We start from the raw sequence: 22,500 nt of genomic DNA, 5'->3' as shown, positions 1-22,500 counted from the left end.
CAATCCCCATGATAGTTAAATTATTGAGGCAACGCAGAGAATGTCTAGGCAACAGACGGAGCTTAAAATTTCCTTCTTGACAGTTTTCTGCTTTACAAAAATATGCATCTCCTAATTTGCCTAGGAGAGGATAAATACCTTCTAACGCTGCCAGGCTTCTTCCTAATTTGCCTGAACTCAGCTCAGTGCCATCACTTGAAGCTAACGGCCAGAGCTCTGCTTACACAACCCAAAGTGCTTAATTTGAGTGCAGGTTGTGACTGAAGGCCAGCCAGCCTCCACGCTGAAAGCTGAACCACCACATCTCTCCGTGTCCGAGCGCTGTGTGACAAACACCACACACCTCACAGGGAAGAGGGTGCCCCAGGAGGTGGCCAGGGGTGGCCCCGTGGCACTGCAGGGCCATCAAGGTGAGGAGCAGCACCTCCCAGAAACGTGGGTTTGGATTACCCAGGAACTTTTGTACCAGCACTGCCCTAGAGCTGCTGACTTGAGCTGGTAGAGAAACCTGGCACAGAAACCACTTCCTAACTTAGTACTCATCTGCGTGTAACTCAGAAACCACAGTTGACCATCTGCGAACATCATTTCCATTTTTTTCAGTGAGTATCATTTTTCTTGTGGATCCTCCTATTCTGTGTTTATCACCATCTTTCAAAGCCGTAGCTGTGCCATCAGTATCAACATCCTTTTAGCTGAGTTATTCATTTCCAAGTAGAGAAAACAGCGGACATTTTTTAGGGCCAAAATCAACTCCCAGATGTTTATCCCAAAATCAACTCCCAGGGACGGCACAGCAAGTTGGCAGAGATCACAGGGATGCCAAAACCCCAGAAGAATTAAGGCACACAACGAGAATTTAGTGCTCAGGTCCTACCTAATTTGGGGGAAGTTTGAAAGCCACCAGCTTTTTGCTTCTTTGAACATTTTTCTAAAAAGATTTTACAGCTTAAGTTCAAGATTCCTCTCAATTTGTAATATTTGTAAGGGATTGCATATAATGAATTGAAAAGTTATAATGAAAATTACTTTACCATGTCACCAGAAATAGACCTTTGCTGGAGTTGTAAGCTTAATTATAATCCAAATGACCTCGACTTGTCTATAGGAAAGGCACAGCCAATAGAAAAAGAGAAACACAGCTCATTTACACACAGGTAGATGAAACTATGATATATTATATCAGCTAAAAGCATGTATAAATTAACATTTTTACAGTTTCTGTTTAAAAAGGGGTATATCACATCAGAATTTAACACACTAAAAATATTTCCAACATGCGGTCTCAACACAGTCAGGCCAATGGTAAAAATCTAGATTTTTGTTTAATGCACTGTAATCACATATTTGTTACTGAACTATTACTTAGGGGCTTTTTTTCAATCAGCAATGAATAGATAAGTATCTTTATACATCTTCAATACGGGCCTAGTGTGTGTATGCTTATCAGTACATATATCAACACTGGAAGATTTAAAACAGATTCAACAGATGGGCTGTGGTCACAACTAGATTTGGGTAAGTGGTGCGTTATCATGATCTTGATGAAAGTGGAATTGTTTTGAATAAGCAGAAAGCAAAGCTTAATTTAAAAAAAAATGTTAAATAGAGTGTTGGATTCACATCAGATATTAAACATCATCCTAAGGTTGCTCTCTTTTTAAAACTAACTACTGTTCTTAACCGGGTTACGTCTACTATGACAATTCATGATCGGGAGTTAGTCACAGGAGACAGGTTCACTTTCTACATCATTTGGTCTCTGCTTTACTTATACTCTCTATCACAGAAGGTCAGATACTGCTTTATATTCATACACCCCACATAGCACAAGAAAAGTGCAAAGACCCCTCTTCCCTCGCTAAACTCTGGCAACAACAGTCTGTGGTAGAATTCGACACACATTAAGTCTTGCCATAGTGGAACAAGCCTTGACCCCAACAAATATTAAGATTCTGAAACCACTCAGATAAAGACAAAAAAATTTAAGAAAAAAATAATCAACTCCACATGCCATCCACTATGCCATCTATAATACAAAATATTTTACACCACTTGCACCTGAGTTGAATAGTGGAAAAGAGAGGGAGACTCTGTCAGTGCAAGAGAATGATTCATGTGACCACTTTGTCTTAATTACTCAGAACAAGCAGTTTGTTGCTGTTTAGTGAAGAACAAAGATATCAGCGTCCCCTGACAGAAAAATAAATAGCCATCATGGTGGTGAAGATGACGATGACTGCCAGAACAACGATCAAAATCCGGTTTTGGATGATCCTGGAAAAAAGCAGAAGAGACAAAAACCCCCAGTAAATAAAACCAAATAGCAGAATATATATAAAAACCATAAAAAGAAGCACAGAGATAAATATCTTGGAGAAAAGACATATGCCCACAAATTTAGGATTTCCTATACCATTCTGCGTATCTTGATTGTTTTTCACTTCTTTTAATTTCCAGTGCTTCCAAACATTGCTTTCTATAGCTATTAAATCAAACTTTTGCATTCAGGAAAAGAATTAGACTTTTCTTAATTATGCATACTCTTATATACACATTTGAATAACTGAAATACATCATGGTACAATTTATTAACCTTCTAAAAAAAAATGAAATAATTAGTCAAGGCGATCCAAGCAGGGTGGTCTCTAACAGTAAATATCATTGCATTTTTTAAGCCATTCTGAAACCTTCACAGCTTTTTTTAATCTGAACAGAAACAATTTATTAATTTTCAAGGGATTTTACTATTACGGTACAAGATTTCAAGGAAACACATGTCAATGAGATACTTACTTGTACTAAAATACCAAGGGAAAAGTATAAAAGATAGTTTTGAAGAGAAGGATGATATAAAGAAGCAAGTGTCAAACTGTGAAGCTTATGTTGTAAAAGCTTCTCCTGTCTCTGTAGCATACCTTTACTTATGGTAATAGGCAAATGTTACATTTTCTATGTAGTATTAAAAAAAAAATGGAAATTAGTAATAATAAAAAGATGCCAGAAGTAGGAAGTCCTAATATTATTCAATCATTTATTGGAAGAAACCCCTGCATCTAAAAATCAGACACCATATTACTTCAGATTTTGCCTGAAATTAATAGGTCAATTAAAATTAATAAATCAACAAACAGTAGAATTTGAGGCATTTTATGGGACGATTCTGGATTGTAAGAATTCAGCATTTGCTATTCGGTTCTCACAGAGGAGGAAGGATATTTTCAGAGGCTCTTCCTGAAACAGGAACTTTTGCAAAACATATTTGTACATGAAGCATATCATCAGAATTGGAGAGGTATAGCAAAAAAACCCCAAACAAAACCAACAGAAGAGCCCTCAGTTATATTTATTCTTATTTTATTTTTTTCTCATGCTTCTGCGAAACAAAAGAAAACAAAACAAAACAGAGCCTTAACCAACTAAACAATGGTAAGAAGAGGTAAAACTGTGTTTTGTGAAACATCAAACCAAGTACGAGGCTCCAACTTGAAGACAGGGAACGTAATGTGTTAAAACGAGCATATTTCACGCAGTGAAAGAGAGAAGAAACTCTAGAGAGCAGAGGGGAGTTTTCCTTGGTAAATGTTTTTCATTTGGACGCGGGTGGATATACATATAAATTATATTGGGAAGTGTAAAGAAAAATGCAGTTTTAACCAACTCCAGCTCTTTCCTTGCTTACCCCCCACCTAAAGAAAAAGCAGTAAATGGATGGATGAAAACTGTCACATCAGACAGACACCCTCCCCTGTGACACTCTAAAAGGACTAGCTCTCTATCCTCCTGACAGGTTACAAAATGATCACATTTGCTGACACGTCTTCCGCAAAACTGCTTTAGTGTTTGTGTCCACTTTCCTAGCAGGAGATGAATGGGCTGCTTTGTCCTCATTTATCACTTAAAGCTGAACTAAGATCTGTCTCGTTTATTTTTCCCTTCCTCACTAGAAAGGCTCAACCACAGCATTAATTCTTTCGCGATGACAGCTAATTCAAACTTAACAGGCAATATTTACTCTGCCAAAAGGATGAGGAGGAGGGAGGGATGTTTCTCACTCCTCTTTTTTTTTTTTTCCCCTAAAAAAAAAAAAAAGTGTAGCAGGCTAACAAAATAAAGCTAATTAAGGGCTTTTGGTTCTTGTTGGTTTGCACTTCAATTTAACACCTGAACTTACAAGCTTCTCTTTTGTGGCGGGGTGTGACATTCTCTGCCAAACACCTGATAACAAACGATTTGCCCAGGCAAATGCACGAAAACCAGAATATATATTTACTCACTCACCCTCATCACTCCTGAAAAGACACTCAGCAAAATTGAAACTCAGCAGTGAAATAGATTAAAAGCATGAAAACTCTTAAAACATTCAGCCTTAAGTAATACACAGTGCAGCTGGCTTGACAACCATTTTATTTGTGGGATGTGGGCCCCAAGGCATCCATAATGCTAATTTACAAAGGATTAACTGTGAGTGAAACTCGCTTAATCTAACACATAGTTAGGCAAAGGCATACATAACATACTGAGTGTTTAAATCAACTCCTCCTATCTCTGGCCCACTGAAAAAGCATTTCATCGTCTGAGACTTAAAGAAAAAAATTAAAAAAGGATCAAATCTTCCAAATGCTTTATTTTTAAAACTCTGGCACTACAGGCCAAATTGCAAGATTATTTAATCAGTGTCCACGTCTCTAAAATCCTTGTCAAGAGAAAACTGAGCGAGGCGTGCTGCCACCTGTATCTGCTAATTGAAGGTTCACTTACGGTGTGAATCCAGGAAATACATATCAAAGTTCAATTTCCAGGAATCTGAATTAGTCTGCACAGTGCAGCAAAAGAATATCATATTAAAAGGAACAAATTAATCATGAAATAGGATGGATGTTATCAACAGACTCCTACACTGAAGCATTATATACTTTTAATATTCAAGCCCACAGTTAAAAGATTAATTTTTATATCTTTAAAAAAAGAATAACATCGAGTTTTACTGTTTTACTTTCAAGTGAGCAAGTACAATTAAACTAACTGCAAACTGCCCGAAGGATGGGGCTGGGAGGAGAAGGACAGAGCCCTTTGGAAGCAGGAGGACAGTCCTGAGGAGGGCTGAACAGGTCTGAGTCTGGGAGCTGCTGCTCAGAGACCGCCAAGTTCTGGGTGTCAGCACATTGCAGATCTCAGAGTCAACAGGCAAGGGCTACCCTTCGGAGTAAAGAAAAAATCAAGAGGAAAGGGGGTTTCTGAGTGATCCAAGACAGTCAAGGCAGCTCACAGTGGTAGAACAATGGTTGGCATTGGCAGGACCCATCTGTAGGGAAGCCTATAGTACTGTCACAGCCAGACACTGCCAGTGGGTATTGCTCTAGGCAAAGCATCAAGGAATTTAAGTGGGGGAGGGAGCGATAATACCAAAGGAGAAGAAAACGGGGCCTAACATTCGCTACAAAAAAAATCCCAAAGGCTAAGATGCTCGCAAGAAGCAGATGATAGTCTTTTATCTCTATTACACCTTAAATTCAACGAAATCTGGTGAATGAGGAAGCCCAGAATCTTCTTTGAAAATGCAAAGCATGTTTACAGGGTAAATAATTTAAGAAAGAATATATACTTGAAAGAAGACACCCATTGAAACATCCATGGCTAAAATGCCTGAAGGCAAAAACTTGTGCATTTGCATGCTGCATTTTATTAAGTTAGCACACTGTAGCTTTAAAAGAATGCATGGCCAAATTAAGAGGAATGTGTGACTGAAACATCAAGGATTCCTCAAGTTTACATTATGAATCATAGTGCTGTTGATATGAGATGAATTAACCATTTAGTCGATGCAGCTTAGGCACTGAATTCACACCAAGTTCCGCTGGAGCCCGGCGCGCTGGAGCTCGTTAACAGCCAACGTCTACTGTTCCTTTCATACTCAAAACTCTAAGAGCACAAGGGCTCATTCTACTTTGAGTTAGAAGAGACGACAAATCTGAGCTTTTTAAACCAAGTTCCATCTAGTTTATCATGGACAGCAGCCCAAAGCATTCGGGTGCAAAACCACATAGAAAGAGTAACTAAAGCAGATGCGAGGGGAAGGTTAACTGGTCCAAGAACAGGCTGGGTGAACAACAGGCAAAGCGCATCCCACTCCCATTGAGTTGCCTTTTGCTCCTCCTTTCTAAATGCCTGACCCTCTTTCCTGGCTTCTGGTGACAGTCCCTGACCTCCAACCACCGGTGCACTGGAGCCAGGGACAACTTTGTGAGCTGATGCATGACACCGACCGCTGTCGGGGACCACCTCTGATGTACAGGGCAACCACCACTTTGGAGAACAAGCCCCACATCCGTTACCAAACACTGATGTCCCTGGAAAATCAGTTCCCCCCACTCCTGCCGTGGCAGAAATTGTGCTGCCTTTCCACATTTCAAACCCCAAAATGATTCGCTCCTCTCTGTAGCTTCACACACACACACACACGCACACACAATGGGTCTAACTCTGTTTGTGACATGTTTAGATCTGCTCCGTATAAACACAAAGCAGTTCCCGAATAAGCTTTTGCAAACCTTACATTAAGGATGCCAACCGTGTTTAAACCTTTTTACAAAACCGCATTCATTAGCAGGGGAGTGCACGACATCTATATGGGTTCAGCCTGATGTCTTGCACATGTCTTAGTGCCTGATTGACCAGCATTGAATAATGATGCCTTGCCATTAAGCACTGATGGTACAATAACAATTGTCATGAAAATTAGCAATCACGGTAACATGTTAACAAAATACGGGATATAAACGAACCAGCGAAAACTCTGGGTGCATAAAGAGTTTTGTGTCCTCAACTTGAAATAATGAAGACTACAAATAAAATACTGCAAAAATTTCTTACAGAAGCTCAACTCTGACACTGATACAAATAAAAAAAAAAAAATACAAATGGCTTGGGGGATCAGTTAGCACACATTCATTACAACACAGGGCTTTATTCTTAAAGAAAGCATCTCGAAAAATAGTGTCCTCAAGAACACAGACTGATTGATGACGGAGCACTGTCCAACAGTGTTTCACTGTAATACTTGTACTTAAGATTTAACCAGAAGCGATTCCTATCAGTTTACTAGACAGAAAGGCTTGCTCTCTGTACACAAGAGTACATTTTAAATAGTCACTTTGAATACTTGGCTATTCTGTTTTTGGGTGCCCTTTTATTTGTCGTCTGCAGTTTTTGCTAACGTGCAAGAAATAGGTGCACGCAAATCAGCGGTAAGTGATTTTTAAGTGCTCAAAATTCACGTGCAAACCAGCAGATTCAAATAAACACAAAAAAGTGTAGGTCTAGTCACATCGGCAAACACATACCAGTTGAAACTACACGTGAATTTAAAGTAATATAGCTATACTCAGATACCTTCTGTACAGACACCATTATTATTATATATAAGGACATCCTTGTTACAATATATCAGGAGCTTTCAAATGGAAGCACTAGACCCCACACAGGGGAATAAAATGTTATGATTGGTAAAGCAAAGCCTTAGATACTTAATGATAAACTTCTAAGTTCAGGGTATCTGGGGGCTGTTCAAGTAAGTATTCATCTTTCCCATCTTTAGGTTTAAGAATGCTTTTCTTAAATAAAAGCAACTGGAAAGAACAAGACAGGCTGTGGCAAAACATAAAGACATGGCAACCTACTGAAATAAAAGAGTAAGAGAGCCCTGCCTAGCAAAATTGCAGCTGGTTGGAAGTATCTGACTTGAGATACTTTTCCTCATTAACAACTGAAATTAGAAAACAGAAATACCAGTGAAAAAATACATGCACAAGTTGCATATAACTTCTTCGTCTTCTTCTAGATGAGCTTGGAAAAAGTGAAGAATTTGGAAAATCCTCAAATCTTTTTTCCTCTCCCTCTGAAAATAAGTCCAAGTTCTTTGTTTTCTCGAAGCCAGAACAACTGATTACATTGTAATTGACGCTGCATATGTAAAGGTGGAAAGGCTCTGGGGGGGAAATGGAGAGGGGATGGGACCCCCATGGCTTTCTTCACGCCAAAAAGGCCACACTGCCTGGGCTCCACCTCCAGCCTGGAGAGCGGCCATTCCCAGCAGAAGCCTATTTCTTCTTCCCTGAATTCCTTCCCTACAGAGCCTCTTCTTCCCCTAGGGACAGGGGTGCTAGTTTCTTATGTGTAAGACCCGGGGAAAATCCACTAAAAAGCACTGAAAACTGAGCAGATAAGGAAATGAAAGCCTCAAAAATGGAGGAATGGACAACAAAAAACGATGGCGTTTTTCTAGCTGATGAGCAGGGTGTTCTGAAAGCGACAGGCCATACAAGGTGTCTCAAACATTGTTAATAGGGGTGAGAAGTTGTGCAGTGCTACATCCTCTAGCTTTAAAGATCAGTCTTAAGGACTGGGGCTGTCTACTCGTAATAACATGGATACCAATCTCTAGTTATAATATTACACTCAAACCACATCAATGTGTTTCCACCTGGGCCCTGAATGAAAGAATGAGTCATGTAATAACAGGTGCAGGGAAGTAGTCACACTATCCAACTTTAAACATCTAAATTATATCTAGCTAATCTCTCTCAGCTCCCTGCCTATAGAAGTCAGAGTCCTGCTCTGAACTGCCTTCTCCTTTTCCTGGCCATATATGCATCCCAGGAGAACTAGTCAGTTAAGTTGGCTGGCTAGGTCAGGTGCCTACAGATCAAGTAGGGATGAATATCCTTCAAAGCTTGAAGATGAGGCCCAAGCAAGAGTGACAGTTCTCCCAAGACCAAATTTGCTTGGAGAAAGCTTGCTAGCTCTGATGGCAAAGTCATACAGGAAAGGCGTTATCATATCTGTGTCTGTAATCTCCCATTAATCAGAAATATTGCAGAGATGAAACTCACCAGTAAAGCAGATAATGTTCATCAATAATTAGCCAGTAAATACCTTGATTCATCACCTCCCTTTAATGGATCCCATATTTGCACATGAAGTTCTGACCAAAATCAAATATATTTCTCCTTTGACAGTTTTTCTGGAGGAATGAGAGATAGGAGAGACATGCCTCTCTCAGATGAGTGCCTCCTGAAACGCAGTGGCCTTCCTTGGCTCAAGGAACTATTTTTTTTTACCTTGCTGTGTCATCTTCTTACAATCTTACCATTAAGATATAAAATTATTTTTATGGTGTCTGATAGTTAAAATACTTACTGAGATATCTAATTAATAATGGAAATCTTGCAATACATTCCAAATGTAACACAGATATATGAACAGCATTGGAGTACAGTATTATTTGGTGGCCATCAGGATCATGGTTATCCTAGCTTGTCTTAAGGAGCTGGCAGTCTCAGGAGGTGCACACAACATACACGTGGTCACAGAAGTCTGGGGGGACTGAGCAGATACAGCTTGGCAGAGTGGCTTAGGAAGGAGTGATACCCACAGGAGTGACTGAAAGACAAGCTTATGCAGATGTCAGCGTGCAAACTGTGAGAACAGGGGAAGCCTGAAGGAGGACCTCATGGACTTGGGACCTAAGGTAAAAAGGCACAAGGGAAGGGTACTGTCCATCTTCTACTAGCTGAGATTTTATTCATTGCTTATTTTTAAAATACATGGGAATGTACTTCTGAAGGATGAGAAGTATCTTCTGCTGATGACAGACCCTGACAGGGAACACTTCTCCCCACAGTTGCAATGCAACTTCAGCTTTCTCCTGTCTCCATGTCCACTCCTTCCATGGAGGGAACAAATTAGATTATTACTGTCATTAGGAAGAACAGCGGGTGGCTTCTGGGGCCACGGAAACTCACCAACCAAAACTGGAGGGGGATTAACTCATTTCATGCAAAGCAGAGGTAACACCAGATCTCTTTGGCAAGTCTCAATGAAGATCATGTGCGCAGTGGCAACTGCAAGTGGAAGGAGTCAAGGTTGTATTAATCTCCAACCAGCCTTTCTCAGGGTACTGAAGTATCAAGAAGAACAAATCACACATTTAGTCACCTGAGCATGACTAAGAACCATAGGCCTTAGCAAACATTACGAGTGCTTTAGCAAGAGCTCTGAGGGAGGGTGGACAGCCCAGCTGTCAGAGGAATGGCATTCTTCAGCACACTGGTTGCACGAAGTCCCGGTCCCCAAACAGTTAATAGGAAAAAAAGGCCCCAACCCCAACTCCCTCCTCAGCACTCAAAGATAAAGCAATTATTTCTCCAGCAGAAGAAATGTATGCAAGCTATAAAATGACAAGAACGTACATGATCGCACGTTGGCTTTTATAATAAATATGGTTAAATTTACATTCTGTGCCATTTAAAGAAAACAAAAATGTCCAAAGTCTGCATTTTATCAACTTTCATAATCATAAGAACCCACTAAAATATATATCATAAACAGATGAAAGGAAGTAACATCTTTTGCCCTGCCTCACTCTAATTAATGACTAATCTACAGCTTCTAGGTGTGATGAAGCTGGAGGCTGGACACAAATACTTTGCTTGCATTATTTTCCCCTCATCACACCATATTTGACTGGGCGTCTTTTTGTATGGCAAGTTTTCTACAATTGTCTTAACAATGTTGACCTCTTTTGTAAAAACCTTAAGGCATCTGCAGCAATTGTTCCTGAAGATGTGCTATCCAAAATGTTACCATTTCATGGCACTTCTTGAATGATAGAATAGAATTTTTTTTTGGTATATATTCATTTTTTTTCAAATGCTATAAAAGAAAGGAAAACAATCATGGCTAAGGCCATTTGTGAGATGGCATTAAAAGAGCCTACTCTGAGACAGATAAAAATAATGAGAATCTTTCTGTCAAGAAGGATTTAGAAAATATCACTAGCATTATTAAAATTTAATTTTTTACTGTGCTTTTTGGTTCCCCCTTTTCCAGTGATAATGAGCAGGACTGCACACCTCCACATTGCTAGTACTTGTTTTGAGCAATAAATTCAGCCTTCCAGTCTGAAGACATTTCAGACAACAATTTTGACTGCTATAGGCTTATTTTTCAACCTGTTCTGTGCTTTGAGTCTTCCTATAAAAACCAGTTCATAAGCTAATTTTCCACAAGGCCAGTGGAACAAATAAAAATCAATTTTTGCCCAACTGGTTCAGAGAAAACCTGGGAATAGTGAAGACAGAACAGTGAAAAATAAAAAGAATCGATGTATTCACAAATGGTTTACCTGATAGAGAACTATCAAATTAGTTGACAGGAGATACTTGCCACTATTAGAGTATTTTCTTTTCAGCATGTTACAGTTTTTCTATTAGGGGAGCAGAAATGCCTCTACTTTGTTATGACCTCAGACACCTCGGTTTAATAACCACACCGAGCCTCCATGCATTCTGTAAAACTACTGGGCGCAAAGTCAAAGTGCAAGAGCACTTGCAGATCTTGCAACCAGAGGGACCTGCGAGCCCAACCTGGCTTAGAGCAGGTCTAAGTTTTCGTGGTCTTGTGGAAGGAGGGAAGATTCCTCTTTCAGTCAAGACAGGGAGACATTCATGACCTCAGGCCAACCTTGTCAAGAGGAATTTGGTCCATCAAGAAAGGAAAAAAAAAAAAAAATCTTAAAACACTGCCCAGACTTCCCTCCCCAGTTAAAAACTCAAATGTTCAGAGCACGTCTAAGATTAAGCAGTTCAATATCTCTTGGAGAGCAGAATACAAATTTCTCCAAAGATGGGAATCCCATTTGTAGACTTCAAAACTTTCAGAATCCCAAGGACAACTCAGGGCACAGGCTTTAATATCACGACCCAATCCATTTCATCAGTTTCTCTACTTAATTAGGCAAGCAATTTTGAAACTGTGATATGGAGAAGGCATTGGATAGGTGCTTATGCCTGTCTGTCTGCAGCCAGAAAAATATGTCTGGAAAACTGATTGAAGAACAGAAAGTGCTTTTTAATACAAATTAACCATCACTCCTGTGGAAATAAAACAAATTTATAATTTACAAGCTTAAATATTAAGGAAGCTATTTTTAAATAGCTGTAATCTTCACCCTAGTATATAGCATTTTATACACTCCATTTTTATGAGTAGGCATTAAAATGTGACTCGTTTTAATAGAAAAAAAAAGGATTAAGTATGTCACTGAAGTAAAGCTGCATATTACCTATTTAAGAATATTATAACACACCATGGAGACATCACTTCTAGGGCCAAACAAAACATTACCCAATGAAGAAACGGCATGAAATATAAAATATTCAGCAGAGGAAGGGTATTTGGAGTTAGGCAGCTTCACTGCCAATAAACAGCATCATAATAAATAGCGTGCATGTAGAAAAGAAGTCTACCTGTTCTTCACTATTCGAGATGTAATACCTTAGCATGGGAAACTAAGGACATACAGGGAGAAACTAAAAACCACCACACATTTTGAATCTGGATCTCTTACAACTGATGCTAATTTGCTTATGATATCTGCCTGATTTAGAGCTAATCTTCTGTAAATTAACTCCTAATGCTGTCTGAAATAATCCTCTTAATGCTGGTCTGTCTTGAGTACTTTATATCAAATACCATGAAATACACAAGCACATACAAGGCGTAGAGCATTTGTAGTGCTGTTGGCTGCTCTCGAGTATTTGCTCTGCTGAGAAGATTCAAGCATGGTGCAGAGCCACATGGCCCCCGGGGCAGCTTTGGGACAGCACAGGGTGGTGTTGCTCTGGTTGTCCCCTTTGACGGGCGTCCCATCAGCTCCTGGCCACCAGAGAAGGTGAGGTTCTCTGTCTCCTCGCAAAATGGTGCCGGGAGGTGCAGTTCCACGCTCCAAACCTCCAGCAGCACAGGATAACGAGAAAAAGTAAACTGTTTGGGCTTTGAGATTTCTGAATGACAAGATCTGTGCTAAACAGCACTAATTATCAGCTGGAAGCCTAATCTGATAACTGGTTTGAAAAGACAGAGACAGACAATTTCATTTGTTCAGATGGGGAAAATATTTTTAAGGGTGTTGGTTCAGCATCGGCCAGCTTAATTATTATTGTCAGTGTGCTAACTCTGTATTCAAAACTATATCCTTTCCACTAAATCCACCAGAACAATTTTCTCCCCTAACATTAATTTAACGATACAGCCGAAAACCTAATTGATATTGGTGAGCAATGCAATTCCAACATATTATTTTCTCGGTTTTTGAAACAAAAACGGCAGGCACAACTTTGACTGAATGGACCTCTTTATGTTTTAACAGGCGGTTTATTGGCCCAGACTCCAACATATAACAAGCACAATTGCAAAAGCAATACATTTTAATTGAAAAATTCACGTATTTTTACTATGAAAGTGACTCAAATAACAAGCAACTTTGTCAGGTAAAGGGCTTTTAAAACAATTTTTATATGTGGAATGCTGTAGAAATTATATTCGCGCCATAGCAAGTGCTTATAGGAGGCTATTAAAAGAAAAAAATATATATTGTTTCAATCATACTTTACTGGAGCTTTCTTTGTTAATATATTAAAGAACAGATAAAGCACAGTGATCAGTGAGCCGTATGTGTCCAACAGCCCTTCAAGAGCCTTGTGGAAATGTATAAAACAAGCAGTGATACAATCCTTTGCCAAACACTGTCATAAATTTTTTATTTGGCAGCTAACATTCTCACTAGTTTTCTTGGCAGCAATTGGGACCTTTAGCAAGAAAGGTGCAGGAGAAAAATACCTTGTTTAGAGATGTTTTCAACACTTTCTGGGATTTTTCAGAACTTCTGCCTGCAGCACATTTTACAACCACAGTCTCCAGTCACCTGATGAGTAGGTGGTGGTTTTAAACTTTTTTTTTTAAAATATAGACAGCCTACTACCCCCCTCTGGCCTTCAGCCTAGGATGCGAGTACGGAGGGGGCTGCATGTGTTCCACAGAGATCCAAGTGGTTGCTCCTCTCTGTCTAGACAAAAAAAACTTGAAAATAATATCAGAATGAACCTTTCATTGCTCCTGATACTATCTGTATCTTATTCCCAGATGACAGAGATAAATGAAAGGCAAACATGTGCTGATTACTTTTGCATTTTTCTCAGGAGATCTCTGCAGAAAAGCTGGTCACAGGTGCAGCTGCCCTGGTCAGCCGGTGGACGGCCCGATAAACAGAATTGTGGAACAGGTTTCTGTACCCAGATCCGCTCTTCCAGGGTTTGTTGCTTTGTTTTGTTTTTTAAAAAAAAATAAACTAAACTTCACATCTGACGCACAGCCTTCCTTGGTGCACCCAGATATGCTGATGTGAAAAATATGGCTCCAGCAGCACTGCGGTTTGGGCTACATAGGGCAGAATTAAAGAGCAGGCTCTTACCAATTCACTTACGGGGCAGATGTTTTATGTTTTGGTATTTCGTTGTTTCAGAAAAGAAAGAAGATGAACCTATTTTATATCTCGGCAACTTCCTCCACAACTTTCACAACAATAAGATATATTTCAGTGCTCCACAAGGACATCAAGGAAACAGTTTGTCTTAAACAGATGTAGACCAGGAAAGGCACCTTTTCCTTATTTGTCTCAAATTACAAAGGCTGGAATTCAGTTTTAGACAGCGTAGATAGCTTTAAAGACAGGTCTAATTAAAGTAATGATGTTACTACTTACAAATACAAACTAATAGGCTTCCCCACCGCTTGCCTTCCAGTTTTGTCTCTCGTGTTTACCAGGGGCATCATCCCCTCAAGAACTTCACAGAGCACACACAGACATCTAGTGGTTGGTGAAAACACTGCAAGTGTGTCAAGTGTGTCACTGCCTGACACGGCTCCACCGGGGATGCACGGGGAAGTTACGCCAGGTATGAGTCGAGCTACTTTTGTCTCTGGTACAAGGATGGATGGGCAACCCAACAGGGAGCGAGCTGCTCCCTTTGTGCCATCTCACGCAACCGCGCTGCCTCTGGTGACAGAGTTGCTCTCTTGGCAACTTCGGCTTCCCAAATTTCCCCAGTCACCAATTCTCTTCAATTCAATCAAACCTATTTTCGCCTTTCTTCTAAGTACCTTTAAATTTCACTCTTCTTGCTGCTATTTTATTTTACTTAAAAACTGAAGAGTGGAACTACGTAATATCGTTAGAAAGGTTCTCTGAACGCGGCTCCACGCAAGGGAGTCTGTTGGAAAGAGAGGGAGCAATGCGATTTTACAGACAACAAAATACACACAAACTGAAAAAAAATACACAGTCAATAATAAATTCTAAATCGTTGGCAGAGGAACATGACTCGCCCTACAGTCCGCATCAATCAATGGAAAGATGCCTAAAACTTCGGTGGGGTTTGAGTCCCACATCTGCAAAGGAGATAAAGAAGCAGGGTTTCGCACAGCCGTGGAAGAGCTCAGCGCCCTGATTCTGCTCTCAGTTACACCCGTTTAAATCAAGCGGTACTCAGCGGTGTCATAACCCTGGACATCTGTGTCAGGCCCTGTGTTGCAAGGGCAGACGCGATGCCAAGAATGCAAAACAGATGTTGCTTTCCTGATGTTTCCTTGTTGTCATTTAAGTTGTTTTCGTGGGGTTCTGTTTTGATTTTGGTGAGTGAAACAGGTCGATGGGACTTTTCTTGGGGCAGACTGGAGGAACGTTTCTGCATCTTCCTGGTTATTTTGTGTGCATGTGTGAATATGCATACACTTTGACTTACAACCGGGAAAAAGCTTTTTTTTTTTTTTAAAGCTTCATTTGAGCTATGCTCTGTTCCCTTGGGGCAAAGCGAAAGGTAGCTATTTGCGGATGGGAAAAAGGCCTTTTGTGAACAGCAAAACTGCATCACCAAACAGCTTAAGAAAAAGATTTTTTGAAGTTATTTTTTACTACTATTTTAAGAGGAAACAGGGATAAATATATCTTTTTTGCATGTTGACTCATTAACAAATTTAGCAATAAACACTTTGTAATTAGGTCCACTAGTTTACTGCTGTCCAGAAGTTTCTCAATACTCTTTGCACAGAAGGTTTTGGAAAACACAGGACTAAGAAACGGTGAAGGCAAATCCCAGCAGCTTGCTCGAGCAAATCTAGCCGAGGCTTAAACTCACTTCTGAACACTGAAATTTGAGATGCCGTATCAAATAAGCAGCTCTTTTTCCCTGAAGAGAAGAAACTGGGTGTAGCTAACCTAGTGCATAATAGGTTTATTCTCATTCACAAAACAGGAATTACTTTATGGCCCCAAAGTAAAACTAGCACAGAAATACACTGGCAGATTTGCTGCAGATGTGTGTTGTGACACGTATGCAGGGAATCTGCTATTAATCACATGCTAAGATTTTAATATTATGTAGGGTAATGCAGGCAATCATTATGGTGAAGGTTCTGGATTCATAAAAGCCTAACCCACAAATGGGTCTTTTAAATTTAGTACGTTTGAGCTCACTCTCACACTGCACCAGTTGAATTCCCTGATTCACCCCCCGCTCCCAGCTCCCCATTACATACATTTATTTCAATATCTATTGTGCGTTTCTTTTTGTGCTTGTGCTCCGTTTCTTTTCTTGCAACACATGACAGTTGTTGGGGAAAGTGCAGCTTTTCAATTCTCCCGTTTACCAGAGTATGACAGGAATGTTCTCCTTCGAGGGGCTGTTTGTGAGACCCCTGGACATGTACCCAGCACAGGAAATGGTCTGGCTCAAATGCTGGAAAAGCCATCCTTCACCTGAATCCTTCAAAATTTGTGTCCGAACATAACTAGAACCTATGTATCCGTACCCGGGCTAAGATTACTACGGACAATTATACCGTGGAAATGCATTATTCTGACAAAGCAATCAATCACGTTATTTCTCACAATTTTAGTTCACTCCTAAAATTTTCCTTACCTCCAAAGCCAGCTGGATATTATATTACCGAAGCTGTTGAAAGGGTGTAACACTAACCATGAAGCCAAAGGCCACTAAAACTATGCAATGCATAAATTTTTATTGTTTGCTCAGCATTGAAATCTCATTAGGGCTCATAACTCATCGGCGCACTGCAAACATTTGCATCTGCTGATCATGAGAACTTAGATGGAATGTACACCTTTGGCTAATTTACTTGTTATGTTTTTAGATGAGACTGTGTGTGTTGTTTTTTATTTTCTTTTTAAAAAAGTCCTTACGCGGTTGTGAGTTGAATGTCCACTTTTTAAACTAAGTACATTAAAACTTTCATTTGCAGTTTCTCAAGGTTGTTCAGTTGCTGGCAATGTTCATGATCATCATTTTACAAAAGCTTTGTTTGACTTAGTATTCAGGATAATCATTGTTTGAAAACTGTGCCCCATAGAGCATTTTGCTTCATTCATCCTTACTGCTTTATGCAGCCACATTTTAATTAGATTAAAATTTGTCCTCCAATTAGCTTTCATTAAAGTTTATAGATTACAGGAAAAATCTCCACTGAGCTGTGCTTCAAAACTATGCCTAAAGTTTAAAATGAAATAACTGTGCAAATGAAGTGATTATGAAGACTATTACTATGCAAAAAACATCAGTCGCTTCTTGGTTTACTTATACGTTTAACTCTGTAATTTATTTTGCCGACTTCAATACCTCTGTGTTCTCCAGAGTAGTCATCATCATAATACCTTAGAGTTACAGGATACCTTTCATTCCTAAGGATCCTTAGGGGCCTGATTCTGCAGTCCTTACGCGCACCAGCAGCCCCGTTGAAGTCCCTGAAACTATTTGAGCAAGTGCTTCTGGCTGCACGTGAACCAGAACCCAGCCACAGGTCAAATTGTGCTTTCAGATACCCATTGGGAGCATCGGGGTGGATTTGCACAGCTCAGAATGCAAAGCAGATATGAACATTATGTAAAAAGTCCTTTCACCTAGTTCTGGGTGAGACGTGGCAGCTGTTGAACGGTGCATGGTTACAAGACTCATCTCTGGATGAGGGTGCGAAGACGGATACTTCCCCCCCCTCCCTTTCCCCAGTTAAAACTGCAGAGAAAACTGAGAATGTAATTATCCAAAGAGGAAACGACTCCGTAGGACACTGGGGCTGCATCTCTCCTGTCACTCAACGTCTTCAGATGCAACATTGCGGAGTATCGGGTGCCCAGTCGCTAATACCTCCTGCACATGCAAATTTACTACGTGCTGAAGGCAATATAAAGTTTACAGTTCGCCGGGCTGATCCTACAACCAGAGCAGACATTTATTCTGGAGCAATCTCTCGGTGGAACACATGGGACTCCGTGTCGGAGCAGAGCTCCACAGAAATGGATCTGTTTGCAGGAAATTCTCTTCCAATAGCAAGAGCTATAAATATATACGCATATTAAAAAAAAAAAAAAAAAAATAGAGAGAGAGATGCAGCCAACATCTTCAAACTAAAAATAGAGACACTTGGGTTACAAAAACAAGGACCTGTCTCTGCTCTAGCAACATCTTTCCAATAGAAGAAACACAGTTGAAAACAAGTATTTCACTACAAATGAAACGTAGTTCATAAGCATGAGAGAACAATTTCAGCAAAATGCAGGAGTGTAAAAAGCAGTCTTTCCTAGTTTTCATGTGCTAATTGGTTGAACAATCATTAGCAAATCTTCACATCACTAAGGTAACTAGCGTTATTCCCACTTAGCAGATGGCAAAACTAAAGTTTAAGGGCGTCAAAGGCTAGAGGGGAGTTTATAGCTTAAATGTTCCTACTCCAACTCCTGTACTCAAGCCAAGACCATGTTTCCAAGATGCAAAGCATCCAGCAGCAATACTAATTTTAGGAGTCATGCTCGGGTCTGTCCCTTCCTCCCCCTGCTCCCACCTCCTCTTGGTATTCATTTCTGCCATTGCATTGCAGCATGCCAAACTCAGCTGTGCTGATTCAACAGCTTGTGGGTCCACGGGATGAATCAGATCAAGCAATTGATCCAGGATAAAAAAAGAAAAGGAAAGAAGAGAGTGGGACAGGAGAGCTATTTTGCAGTAGATTGATTCCGTTTCAAGACATTGACTGGAGAACAGAGGTGCCCGTGAAAACGAGAAAGCAGCTGGATGCAGCACAGAGGCAGGAGTATTTTTGGGAGCAGGAGACCCTGCTGTTGATGCTGATGTTTTTGTACCACAGAACTGAGGTCCAAACCATTCTGAAAGCATTCCGTTTTCACGTTTTACCTAATTTATATCTCTCCTTCCTTTTACCTTCCTTTGCCTACTTGTTCTTAGGAAGAGCGTGGCTACTCCATACTACCTCTGCACAATAAATCTACACAAGGCAATTCAGAAACTGGAAGCATTTCACTTTCCTCAATTAAAATCTGGAACACCAAGTTTGCCTTCTCAATTACATTGACTACATTGCAGAAATACTGCTCCATTTCCTCAGTAGAATTGTCATGTTTCATAAAATACAGACAAACTAGTCATGCTTTATGTCAAGAGTGCATTTACAAATAGTTTATAAAGGATTTAGATAATTAACCATATATTGAGACAGTTAATCAAACTTAAGAGGCTATTTTAGAATTCTACAGATCGAGCAGTTATTTATAATCCTGGTTATTGCTTTCTACCTTATATCCCTTAATGCACACCATTATAACATTCTGCTAACTCTTTATAAATGATTTGTGTTAGCACAACAAAATAAAATAAAAAAAAACAAAGCAACCAAATCCCATGTAAGGAATAGGTTAGATAAATAGGACTTTGACACTCCTCGACTAAATGAATCAGATCCAAGAATCCAATCTTTGGAGGTAGTTAGCCTGTGCCATGATTTGGATGCTTCAAGGCCCTTAAAAATCTCAGCCCTCATTGCTCTGCACATGGGACTTATGCAATTTTTAAAAGTTGGCCAAGTGTCGTCTGAAAAGGCACAAATGCTGAAGTAACTGCAACAGCTGAGGAACACATCTTTTTTTTGACAAAACAGCAGCATTATGACAGGGTGCTTAAAGCTTCAATGCTTCATGCTGGTAGTGGAAAAAAAAAAAGCCCAACAATGGAAGCCTTGAGGAATGCTAAATATAACTGGTATCCTCACAAAATACAGTCTGCTCAGTCAGAATGAGAAATTATTTCTTGTGATTTTATTCGGTTATTTTAAGCAGAAGTCGTCTGCTTATACACACAGAGCATTTTTAATGAAGAAGTAACCATAGATTATTTGTTATTGAGGTGTGATTTATAAGGTTTTTACAAAAATATGATATCTATTCTGGAAGTATAGTGTATTTGGTGCTATTTTTGCCTAGGAATGGAAACTCGAACTGGAAATAGAGTCATTCATTCACACTTACAGGATGACATCCCGTTGACAGGCATGCAAACTTGGAAAGGTGCTACGCAGTCACTCTTAAAATACTACACTATATTTTTTTCCTTCTAAGCTTCAATTAAGTAAATGTTAAAGAGGGATCAGTACTTCGTTAAGGCTAAGGGTTCATCATTTGCAAGAGATCATCTTTCAGAAGTACAAAGACAGAAAAGTCAAGGCACTAACTACTAAATAAACTGTTTTCACAACAGAAGTGGCACCTTCAAGCCCCTCTACAGAGAGGTGTTGTTGCTGGAGTTCTGCTCATTCAGATTTTGCTTTTAAAGAGCATTTCCCAGTATGATCAGAAAGGTCATCAATCCTTCCTGCCAGGTAGTTGGTTATTTGTGCTGGTTGGTTTTTTTTTTTTTTCAATTCAGAGAGAATGAATATCATAAAAGGCGTGAAAATATGACTGAGGTAGATATATTCACAGATTCTAATACAGCTGGAATGCTGTCGGTGCTAACGAGCCCTGAGCAAGTGATTCGTGTCTGGCATGCTCTGCCAAACAAACTACAATTACAGAAGAACCAAAAATAAAACAAGCAACTTTAAACCTCCAGAATTTGTGAGCCTGGGCCTAAGACTCATACTTGCACTTGCTCCCACAGGCTCGCTTCCAAAAGGCACCCAAAACGGGAAGGGCCTTTCTAATGGGAAGGAAGGAAGAAAAGTTTCCATTTGAGATCAGGCATTTCCATCATGACAGAAAGAGCAACCGACCCTAGAGGGTCTTGCACCTCTGTGTCAAATTCCTGCAAGAGCAGCTCGTGAGACTTCTATCAATATCTGAATCAAAATGTCAGGACTCAAAGTCCACACCATAAATCATGCCCTCTGAAATCAAGGTACATAATCCTCTTGGCTTTGCTTCCTGTAGGGCTTCTCCAGCCTTGTTCATGCCTCTGCGCTGCCAAAGGAGATGTGCTTTCCCTTTTTTTTCTTACAGAGAAAACCACAGCTAGCCCCAAATTTTAATGATTTTAAATGATGTGCTATGTAACTCCTTTTGCACCAGCATCCTTGTTTTCTGTGGGTTCTAAAAAAGCCTTTGACCCGCTGGTAAGAACATCATTTCTATTTCTGTCATCCCAAATTAACAAATGAATGAGGAGAGGGGAAACTCCCCTGTCACTCCAAACCTTCTTCCCTCCATGTCCCCCTGCTTCATTGCAGCCCTGGTGCTCTAAAATAAAGCGAGCATTAATGGGCTGAAGATTCAATGGGACATCAGTACTTGCTTAAATGATATCCTGAATCATGGGCTAAATGGTGGTGGTGGTCGGGGAGAGCAGGTATTTACTTCGTGCAGTCTCTTAGGATACAATGGATTTATGGCCGTCAATTCTAAACAACACCGCTATTGTCTCTTCACATTTTATCTGCCTCCATTATTCATTTACGTTGATTTTGATTGATGAAGACACTTTAAAAAAGGAGGGGAGAAGGGAGGAGGGGGAGAGGAATACTTCCAACTGTTTGGTCTCTAATTCCTGTAAATCTACAGTTCATACTGCAAGAGTATTACTCAAAAGAAATGTCAACCTTCACGTTTTGGGAAGGATTTTTTTCCTTTCACCAGTCTCTCTCCTTTCTGAAAGGCTGGAAGTGGGGCACAACCAGTGCTTCCGACACATATCTAATCACCGTAGAGGTGGCACATCACACTGCAATCAGCCAGGAAAAATCAATGTTGGTCTTTTTAATGAAAAAGTGTTAAGACTTCCGCAAAACCTCTTTTACATATTTACTTCCTATGCCACAGCTAATTAAGTTTTAGCCTGGTTTGATATGTCAAAAATTGCTCGGATCACAGAACTGAACCCAAGCAGAGTAGATATAATTTCTTCATTCAAAGTGAAAGCATCTGTCAGAAAGCTACTCTTCTGACTGTGTGGAAGTCATAAAGAAAAGGCCCAGCTTTGGCTTGTTTGCTTCCAAATATATGGTATTTACTGACCTCTCATTAAAATATCCTGACAGAATACAGATGATGAACCATCCGATACATTTCTTTCCCCGGGAGGCTACGTCTGAGGCCAGGGGGGAAAGAGATTCCTGAGAGTCGTTTAAATTCAGTTCACTCCTCTCAAAGTTTTAAACGAGCTTCTGAGCAAGCACTACAAACTTGCCAAGCTCTCTGCTTACTTAGGGAAAAGAAAAAAAAACAAACACAAAAAAAAAAAAAAAAAAAAAAAAAAAAAAAAAAAAAAAAAAAAAAAAAAAAACATTTACCACATGTTTGCATCCCCC

At 39.9% G+C, this 22,500-nt stretch overlaps 1 protein-coding gene across 4 annotated transcripts in view; it reads right to left on the bottom strand.

Annotated features, from left to right (window-relative positions):
- VTI1A (vesicle transport through interaction with t-SNAREs 1A) overlaps nt 1-22,500 on the bottom strand; it is a 272,255-nt gene that overhangs the window by 1,107 nt on the left and 248,648 nt on the right. For all 4 annotated transcript variants that reach the window (XM_014958879.1, XM_014958861.1, XM_014958889.1 and 1 more), the window contains one exon: nt 1-2,277. This exon is cut by the window's left edge and continues 1,107 nt beyond it. Coding sequence is in view for 2 of the 4 variants with exons in the window: in XM_014958861.1 (XP_014814347.1) it covers nt 2,184-2,277 (94 nt within the window). In the remaining 2 variants the exon portion in view is untranslated. The remainder of the gene's footprint in view (nt 2,278-22,500) is intronic.

The sequence above is a fragment of the Calidris pugnax genome, unplaced genomic scaffold, assembly GCF_001431845.1.
Source record: "Calidris pugnax isolate Ruff unplaced genomic scaffold, ASM143184v1 scaffold4, whole genome shotgun sequence".
Taxonomy (NCBI): domain Eukaryota; kingdom Metazoa; phylum Chordata; class Aves; order Charadriiformes; family Scolopacidae; genus Calidris; species Calidris pugnax.
Note: the sequence above shows the minus strand (reverse complement) of the source record. Positions and strands in the feature narration are given on the sequence as shown.